Here is a 9854-nt window from a genome sequence, read left to right on the forward strand (position 1 = left end):
GTACTCATCTTGCCACAACTGGCTTTCCAGGCTCACCTCCCAGCATCCCCTTCTTCATACCTGGGAACCGGAGAGTCCGAAACATACTGGATCTCCATGCTTCTAGCATTAACTCGGGCCCTTCCGTCTGCCAAGAGCTCAAGTGCAAGACTGAAGGTCACTTCTGTGGTGGTTTCTCTGCCCCTCCTCCTGCTATGTGACCTGGGGATCTCACTGCCTCCTCTTACGTTGGTACACAGGATGGCTAGTGCCACTGCAGTCACCACCAGGACGTGGTTATCACCTACACTGCACTCAGTCACCATTTAACTTTATTGTTTGTTTATTTCTTATCAGTTATGTTGATGAAAGCAAACCCTCTCAATTATAACAGCAGAAAAGCATGGATGTGGATCAAAAAGGCACAGACTGCCATTGGCCGACCCCAACCCACCGGGGATGATGGGAAAAGGCAAGTATAAGGAATCTCTGTAAGGGAGGCGGCCAGAACTGTACCTAGAAGGGAAGACACCCACCAGGTGCCTCCGGGGCAGGACAGCCGCAGGTGGGAACTGCTGAGAGGCTCCAGGTCCAGAATGGCACTGGATGGAGGGGCACCAAAGCCCCAGGAGAGGTGGGCTCAGAGCCTGCTGGTAAAGACACCATTTCTTGGTCAGTCGTGACCTCTACCGTCCGGTTGGAGAACTGCAGGGGACTGGATCTCCCTAGAAGAAAACCATTAATTCACACAATTGAAAATAGAAATGGGAGTAAATGGAACTTAGAAACTTAAAGTATTGTATACTTTGACCTGTGCTGGTTCTGGGGCTTATGTGCAATTTCCTAAATGTGTTGTCTTTAGACACATGGCTGGTTGTGAGGATGGACTATAAAATAGGTGTAGGCTTTGAGAAGGTTAAAGATGGTGCGTTGTTTCCTCCGCAGACCCCACTGAGATGCTGGTCTCACAATAAAGGGTGTACACTCAGGAGGAAATTAGACCAGAATGGGGCTTTGGTGGGAAGTGTTCACTACTTTCTGTGAGACAAGGAGAGCTGGAACAAGGGGTGGAAAGGAGCCCCAGCCTCCAGGCCCACAGGGATGGGAGGCATGAACAGGGTGTGTAAATGGTTGAGGTGACAGGACTTTAGCCTGGCACAGTCTCCTAGAGCTGGCATCTCAGAGAAGCTACCAGCAGCTGGGGCTGAGTGAGCTGAGGGGCATTTGCCGCTGTAAGATCGCGGTCCACAGTGAGGGCCTCCAGTTCAAAGATGCTTGGCCCCCCGTATCCCAAACACCTTCATTAGGCAACATATAAGGGCCTGTCACCCAAAATATGAGCAGGTCACATGACAGGAAAAGCATTGGCTCCTGAAATTCCCAGGTTTACGCCTCAAATGTAAATCCCCTGTGAAACTCGCCTGATATTCTGCTCTGTTTCATCAACTTGCCATAGTCAAGCTTCTTAGCACATTATAAGGGATGACACTGTCAGTCACTACTGATGGGGTGCTATCGGGGGCTGAAGTGCATTCCCCCCCCAAATTCATAAGTGGAAGCCCTAAAACCCAGCACCTCAGGTTGTGGCTGATTTCGAGATAGGGTTAAAGAGGTGATTAAGTTAAAATGAGGATATTACAATGGGCCTTAATCAAATCTGCCTGGTGCACATATAAGAAGAGATTAACACACAGAGAGACACCAAAGGGTCGCGCACACAGAGGAAAGACCAAGTTAGGACTCAGGGAGAATGCAGCCACTGCAGGCCAAGGAGAGAGGCCTTAGAGAAACTAACCCTGATGGCACCTGGCTTGGACTTCCAGCCTCCAGTACTTTGAGAACGTAAATTTCTGTTGTGTAAGCCCCCGGGTCTGCAGTATTTTCTTACGGCACCACAGGCTCTCTAATACAAGTTCTCGATGAGGACAACCTTCACAGACAGCAACATCTAACAAGAAGGGTGTGTGATGCCCTTCCTCAGCAGTCCCACTTGTGGGGTGTCCCGTGGCTGCACTCCGCATGACTCACTGGGCACTCACCGTAATAGTCACAGATTGCGGGTCCAGTAGCAGGAACTAAGTGGCCACATCATGGTCTGTGGGAGCAATGGGTGCAGTGGCTGCTGTGCACAGCAGTAAGGATGGCCACGCTCTCTGTGCCAGGCTTGCAGGGGACGCAATGTGCTCATACACGCAAAGGGCTTACGGTAGGACCGGGCCCAGCAGAAGCATGCTGTACGACTGTCAACATAAACATCCAAACCTGTGGATAATTTTCACGAGTGTGTTTGAACCAAACTGACGACACCTGCCAGGAAGCAAAATCTCAATGAATTGACAAAATGCTCCAGAGAATAGTACTTTTGCAGCTTATTTTAGACATTAAAATCAAAGGAGGAGATGTAAGGAGGGTTAGATGAAATCCATTGATGGTAGATTAAGGGGGTGGGAGAAAGCAAATCGGGAAAATCTCAGGGATGGAAAAATATAAAACGGAGAGACCCATACGTCTTTTTCGTTGTTTGGTACAGGACAGTCAGAAATTAACATTTACAGATTTGTATTCAGGGAACAAGATAACATCGAGGGGTTCTGTGGTCTCCTGCTTTGGTGCAGTGGTTGTGCCCTGAGGGGTCTGGAAAAGATTTCTGACATTTCAAAGTTATGTCACTATGGGTGCACAAAGATAATAGACAGGCTCACTTTAGGTAAAGATGGACCTTTGTCAAGGAAGCTACAGGCCAAGGATGTGACTGTCCGCCATAACTCGCTTTTTTAGGCATTTTTATGTTCAGATCATCCTGTGTGGTTGCTTTCAGTCCCTGAATTTGTAAGGTCTGCCACGCAGACCCTCCTGAGCATGTCATCTTTAGCATGTGGCGCCTTTTTCATGCACAGGACTTAGATGGCCCCCTCCCCCATTCTACAAAACACTGTGTCTCCTAATGAATGGCCGCAAGTCAAAATGCTTCCCCAAAACTAGTGGCTGTTTGACGCAGCCGCACTCTCCCATCATGTCAACATCGTGACAGATCAACATTACACTGATATTTTCTGATTCTAATACATTTTCAAGTCTTTCAAAAGATACCAGATTTCACGAGATAACGGGAATGGTGCTGTGACACACCAGCTTTGCACGTCACAGCCTGGCCTGGGAACCCCGATTAGAAACCAGTATGGTAATGTCCTCACTGGGTGGATCCCTCAGGGCCGGATTCATCACATTGAATATGTAATAAAGCTGAGAAACGAGGTTCAGCCACAGTTGATCTGAAACCAAAAACCGATGTTCTGTAGGTTATATTGAAAAGAGCCCAGTGAGAAAAAACTCCATGTGGACAACCGAACATATTAATATCTCAGTTGCGGGACTTATGCCGATGCTAGACTGCTGCGTAATTCTATGTAGCTGGAGTGATTTTTTTGGATTTCAGATTTGTGTTTGTTGCACCTCTCCTTGTGTCTCATCTCATAGCTCTCATTACACGCAGGATCCAGACACCCATGCAAACGTGTGGCTGGAGGCCACTGGGTGTCGGGCTGCTTATTGCCGGTTCTGGAGATATGGGCCCTCACATTTTCAAACCTGTCCATCTGCTCATTATTTTGACTGCAGAGCTATGCCCAGTGGAATCGGTTTTAATCATCTTGTCCTTAGTTGGAAAGACATATGTGTGAGTTTATGGAGTAAAATTTGAATGAACTGGTGAAGCATGGTTGCATGCCTTACAAGAGATACGTCCCGCAGAAAAGAGCCGAAGTACAAAATATATTTTCATTGGAATTGTTGGTAAAGACATGGAGTGTTTGATTCATGATGATGCTGTGTCTCCATTCCTGGAAGCTCTTGAAGAAACACCACAGAGAACGGCACACACAGCCTGCTCAACCTGCTGAGGAACCTGCAGGAAAGGTTGACACACCAACGGAACATTAAGTGATAAACCAGTGTACGTGTGTATTATTAAATATGCAAGAATGCAGAACCACGTATTGATGATAATTCCATATTTTGAACCAAAACATGCAGAGTTGTGGGATGTATGTTATAGGAATCAATCCAGTTCTGAGTGTTTTCCAAGCAACCTTCCTGAGACCATATAATGGGGAGCATTTTTCTTTGAGAGGATCTATAGAATCATTTTCTAGAAAGCATAGGTGTGATATAGTGATGTATAAGAAAAATATAGGTGGTCACTCAGATGACCAAAATTTACTTCTCATGTATATTTGGTCTTCTACCCCAGTTCCTGGCTCACAGCTGCAAAAACCCTTGTACTTTCCCAAGTGTGGAGAGTGATAAGGGTGTCTTCCGTTATGTTACCGAGGGGAATTTTAGAAAGAACCTAAGGATGGGAGCTGATTGCCATGGAGCCAAGCGCGTGATTCCAGGGTTGGAAGGTTCAGTCCCATCCCAACCTCCAGGGAGGGGTGAGAGGCTGGAGGTTGAATCAATCGCCAATGGCCAATGATTTAATCCATCGTGTATTTGCAGTGAAGCCTCCATAAAACCCAAAAGAACAGGTTCGGAGAACTTCTGGGTTGGTGAACACGTGCACATTTGGAGGGGTAGCTCGACTAGAGAGGGCATGGAATCTCCCCACCTCCTCACACATCTTGCCCTAAGCATCTCTTCCGTCTGGCTGTTCCTGAGTTATAGCCTTTCAATAAACCGGTGATCTATGATGAGGCAAAAAGGGGTTAATAAAAGTCAGCCTGTAGGGGGACTGTCCAGGCCTGCATTCCATCCCCAGGAACCTCCCAGGCTCATCCCCTAGAAATAAATCAAAGATGTCCAAACACTCCTCAGAAGAGGACACAAGACCCAAATGCTGTTAACTGGCTCCTCACACAGGCACACACTGTTACAACCTGTCCATTACTTGAACTCTAGCCTCATTATAATATAATTGAAATGACCTTTAAGGCTTGACCCCCCACCCCGTGGGTTTTTCTGTATGCATTCTGGGTAAGAGCACGCACAGAAAGAAACTAGTTATATAACCAACATATGTCAATCAAATGACCTCACATTTGATTTATTTCCAGGGGATGAGCCTGGGTGGTTAGTGGGGATGGAATGCAGGCCTGGACAGTTCCCCTACAGGCTCACTTTTATTACATCCCACAACTCTGCATCTTTTGGTTCAAAATATGGATTATTATAATATACGTTACTGTAAGGAAATTAACCTACCGTGTCCTACATAAGAAAAAGCTAACCTGACGTTAGGTGCACGTGTCTGTCTGGCAACTTCCAGGCAGGCGTCTTTCATCTTGAATAAATTTTCCTTCACTTTTCGTGGCTATGAATTCCTTCATCTTTTGCGCATGAGCACAGGTTAATTCCAATGACAGAACAATCTCCGGAGTGAAATGCTTCTCTGACTTCTGTGAGCTGCTCTGGTAAATTAATCAAACCGAAGGAGGCGGTCGTGGAAACCTCCAATTTATAGCCAGTTATTCAGAAGTAGTAGTGACAACCTGGACTTGCAACTGGTGTCTGCAAGAGAGGGACAGTCTTGTAGGACTGAGCCCTAAAACTCTGAGATCTGATACTGACCTCTGGGTAGATCGTGCCAGAATTGAGTTGAATTCTCAAACACCAGCAGGGGGCAATTGCTTGTTGTTTTGGGGTAAATCTGCACCCCCCCCCATACACACACCGCATTGGGACTGGTGCTCAGACCCAATTTAATAGGTACCTGTCTGTAATGCAGGGACTCAGCTCCCGCTCCCTGCATAACAAAGCAGGATGTAGTGAGGCCAAAAGGGAACAATGGAGCCATAGACAAGGGAGTCATACCACTATATTCTCGATGGCCGCTGGTCAAGACACAAAAGCAAACATCTGCCAGTACCCCAGTGAGGGGTCTTTCTGCACCCCACTCTCACTGGCGGCCGGGTTAGACACAGGAAGTAGGATCCACACGATCCACAATCCGCCGTCCACCTCTCTGCCAACCAGCGGACTAACCCCTAGTGTAGCCATGGCTGTTATATTAGGGACTAATGGCTACCCGGTAACAGCTGACGGCCAACCAACCACAGCGGATGGCCATCTGATCACAGTTGATGGCCATCTACTACCCGAGCCAGGACCTTTCCACGTGAGGCTGAGAGCCTGGACACTGCTCTCCTAGCTCTGTCCCCACACTGTCCTAGTGTTTTCATATGAAGACCGTAGTGTCTTTGTGGTTTTAAAGATAACTGAAATAAAATTCTTTCACCTGCTGGAGAAATAAAACTATGATAAGGGGAGTGATGTCCCTGAGGGGCTGGGAGAACAGGCCACGCCAGATACCACAGAACCTGCCAGCACAGGTAACTGCTAAACTATGATGAAGGTCACTCGGACATACTTTTTCTCCATACTGTAATACAACAATGTAATCAAACCAGTAATTCTTGGTTCCTTATCAAAGTGGTCTGAACCTTCATTATATTTCAAAGATCACTGACATTAGCTGATTTTTAGTTGATTTGTTTTTCTTCGTGTGTGTGATGGGTTTTAGTCTTCTATTGATTATTTCTGGTGCACCTGAGGAGAAGAACTGCCAAGGACATTGGGTGGCCTGCCTGTGCAGAGGTCCGCCTGGAGTCAGAGACCAGAGACTGAGACAAGACAGAAAAGATGAAAAGGGACAAGTAGGAAACACAATGAGTTTTTATAGCTCATCTTCTGACCCTCGTGAGCCTGATTCCAGACCCCTCAGGGGATCATGGAAATACGAAGCAGCATATTCGGGTAGAAATCTGGGGAAGGCTGCGGGAGTGTTTTGTTGGCTGCTTGCTCCACGATGTGAAAGATGGGTCCATGGGCCTCCTGGCACAGATCAGTGCCCAGGAAAGCCTCCACTCGCTCTCGCCATGCAGCCAGTCGCGGTCGTCCCTCAAACAAGGGATAACCAACAGCCACGACCTGCAGGGACAAAGATGGGAAAGTTGTGGGGATACGGAAGTCTCAGTGTCAGGAGCAAGTGTCTGGTCCTTTCCCCGACCTCCACGTGAGGTCCAGGGAGGTGTGGACAGCCTCAGGGCCCAAAACACCAGGATGAACCCCCACTCAGGAGGGAAGCCTGTCAGGGTTCCAGCATCAGGTCAGCCAGAAACTCGCTCTGTGATACTGGGCAAACACCTCGCTTTCTCTAGGCCTCAGCATTTCTGTCTGTCTAATGGGGGTGGCAATAGGCAGAATGCTGCCCACAAAGGCTGCTGCACCGGCCAAACTCATACCTGCATCAGCTCCTCCAGTGCCATGAGGTCGGCCAGCGTCACCTGCTGGCTGGTGAGGAAGGCCTTGTGCCCCAGGAACTTGTCCTCCAAATGCTGCAGAGCTTTGTCTATGTTGGTCCTATTGCGCTTCACCTTCTCCTCAGGCACCTGAGCCCCAATGAGCGGTGCCAGCACCTGACAAGGGGCAAAGGGTAGGCTCAGCTCAATGTGAGGCTCCTGCCTCTTCCCGGGTCCCTGACAGTCAACCCAGATGGCTCCTCTCACCTGGGTCCACAGGGACACACCAAAGGTGCCACGGATGCGGTCAGCATGCCAGCCCAGGTACTCATGGATACGCACGCGGGCCTGAAGGTCAGATGGGTACCAGTGGTCCGCTGTCTGGTACTTAAAGCTCAGGTAAATCAGGATAGCCACGCTAGGGAAGGGGCAGGAGCAGTTGCTGTTAGGACCCTGGATCGGGGCTTTTATCCCCAACAGCTCTCATCCCCCAGTGGGGCCCTGGGGCTCCTCTGCATTTGGTGGGCAGCTCCCTGGGCACCACCTCCTCTCTCTGCCCTGACTGTACTCTCCCGGGTCTCTTTTCTTCTCTGTCTTGGGCACTGACTCTTGCTCTTCTTTGTACTTTAAGAAACTCATCTCTGTGACACCCCAGCAGCTGGCCTATGAGGTACAGACTCTTGTCATCCCTTTTGCACACGAGAAACCTAAAGTGCAGACTAGTAAAGTGACTTGTCCAAGGCTGTGCAGCTCAGAAAAGGCTCCCTGGACTTCTGGAATCCACAAGGGGCTGGCACCCAGTGGGTGCTCAGTCAAGCCCATGGCATGTCCAATTGCCCGGGTCCGGAACCAGGAGAGGAAGCATGTTCTCAGATGTGTCCTGGGTGCCCTCTGACAGGTCCCCCAGCATTCAGTCCTGCAGCACCTGACCTCCTGATCTCTTCCTGCCTGGGGTTGCCCTCACCATGGACTGTGCCCTCAGGCCCTGGCAGACTCTGGGGAGTAGCCTGAGGATTCAGGAGAGGCCCTGTCAGCTTCCTTTTGTTGAGCCTCCTTTCTGTCCAACAATGGACATTATCCCCATGTCCTCTCTTCTAGTGCCCTTGAGTCTGGGGGTAGAGAGGCCCTGGGGACCAGAAGCAGAGGCTGAAGACAAGAAAGGTGCAGAGATGTGCTACGTCAAACACCTGGTCATTCTGGGCTCACCCCAGGACGTCTGCTCTCACCACACCCTTCACCTTTGCCCTCAGTGCCTGAAGGGTGTGGGAGGGCCCCCTGAGGGAGAGCCAGGGCCAGGTGGGCTGAAGTGTGGAGAGGTGGGAGGGAAGGAGATCACCTTTCGCTCAAGACGAAGTCACCGTCCTTGAGGGTGGGCACCCTCTGCAGGCTGTTAACCGGGAAGAACTCCTTACTCAGGTGCTGCCCTGAGGAAAAAGAAGTCAGAAAAGGCCTGCAGGGCAAGGACCACACCTGCACTACGCTCCCTCTCCTGCCCCAACCCAAGCCCCTTGGCCAGGCTGGGCTGGGAAACAGTGGGGCCTGGGGGAGCACTGGGTCCTCCCCACTCCCTGTGCGGGCCTCCTGACCCAGCAGGGGCTGGCCGCCCTGCCCTGCCAAGTCCCATGGCTGGGGTGGAGCTCTGTGGAGGAAAAGAAGTTATTTAGCCAGCACTGGGGTGAGCATGGGGAGGGGAACAAAGGGGGTGGCTGGGCTCTTCTCACCCCTTCAGTCTCACAACAATGTGTTGCTCTGCCCAGGGTCTTTAGGGCTTTATGAATTTAAATACATACTTTCGGGGCAGGAACTCTGAAAATCCAGTTTCCCCCCACCCCACAGAGTAGAAGGTAACATGATCCTCCTTTCAGAGGGGAAAGCTGAGGTCAGAGAGGGCCTGTGATCTGTCCAAGCAGCACTGCTGAGGGCCTTCATTCTCCAGTGGGCGCCGACATGGCCTGAGGGAGCTATGCAGGCGCTGGGGGTCCTGGGGATGCTCAGGGAGTTGCTGGGGCAGGAGCCTGTGAGTGCAAGGGGCCTGTGGACACCTGGGAGCCTGCCAAGCCCACCTTTGAGCAGTTCCACATTGCGCAGCTCGAAGGGGATGCCATTCTTCTTGGCGAAGATGTAGACAGCACGGGAAGGCTGGGAAAGCAGGTCCAGGTAGAGCTCCAGGCCCATGGCGGGGGCAGCAATGACAGCAGACCCAGACAGTAGCAGTGGCAGGAGCAGGGCCCCGCCCCGCTGGGGTGTCAACCAATGAGGGGTGCATCCCTCCCGGACTTTTGCCAAACGCAATCCCGTCCGGCCTGCCGCTGTTTGGTTAAGTTGTACCAACATATGTCTCTGTGAAAAGACTTTGCTCAGACCTGAACCCGGTGCCAGGTCCCAAACCACGCGGGGGAGACGAGTTTACAGGGAGTTGCAAATGCTGTGGGGTGAGGTAGGCTGCTCACCTGCCATCATCTCTCATGAGATCTGTCTGCAAGGCCTAGACAGGCCACAGATAGGAGGAGGCGCATGGAATCCTCAGCAAAGAGAAGCTGCCAGGATACGGGAGTCAGGCAAACACTGTCAGGGTCAGGGCACCACTGTCTGGGCCAGAACCTCCTTTGCTCTCCTTCCTTCCTCTCACTCTCCCCAGTC

The 9854-nt window shown here is 50.5% G+C and overlaps 1 protein-coding gene and 1 pseudogene across 1 annotated transcript; one reads left to right on the forward strand and one right to left on the reverse strand.

Moving 5' to 3' along the window:
• Positions 1 to 386: 386 nt before the first annotated feature.
• Positions 387 to 3918, forward strand: LOC117017838 (proteasome subunit alpha type-1-like; annotated as a pseudogene).
• A 2711-nt stretch (positions 3919 to 6629) lies between these two features.
• LOC117017875 (glutathione S-transferase theta-2B-like) lies at positions 6630 to 9437 on the reverse strand. The gene is made up of 5 exons (XM_033098491.1): positions 9278 to 9437; positions 8551 to 8638; positions 7482 to 7632; positions 7218 to 7391; positions 6630 to 6903 (listed from the first exon to the last, which is right to left on the reverse strand). The coding sequence occupies exons 1-5, from the start codon at positions 9387 to 9389 to the stop codon at positions 6694 to 6696; spliced, it is 735 nt and encodes a 244-aa protein (XP_032954382.1). The 5' UTR covers positions 9390 to 9437; the 3' UTR covers positions 6630 to 6693.
• Between the last annotated feature and the right edge of the window lie 417 nt (positions 9438 to 9854).

Source organism: Rhinolophus ferrumequinum, chromosome 25 (genome assembly GCF_004115265.2).
Source record: "Rhinolophus ferrumequinum isolate MPI-CBG mRhiFer1 chromosome 25, mRhiFer1_v1.p, whole genome shotgun sequence".
Classification (NCBI taxonomy): domain Eukaryota; kingdom Metazoa; phylum Chordata; class Mammalia; order Chiroptera; family Rhinolophidae; genus Rhinolophus; species Rhinolophus ferrumequinum.

Bases quoted from the DNA above. Each gene is read 5' to 3' on its own strand.
- LOC117017875 (XM_033098491.1), bottom strand. From the start codon at position 9,389: ATGGGCCTGGAGCTCTACCTGGACCTGCTTTCCCAGCCTTCCCGTGCT. The intron at 7,633-8,550 runs GTGATCTCCTTC...CCCCTTCCCTAG, and splicing joins GACTTCGTCTTGAGCGAAAG to CGTGGCTATCCTGATTTACC. The intron at 6,904-7,217 runs GTATGAGTTTGG...TTGTCCCTGCAG, and splicing joins CACTGGAGGAGCTGATGCAG to GTCGTGGCTGTTGGTTATCC.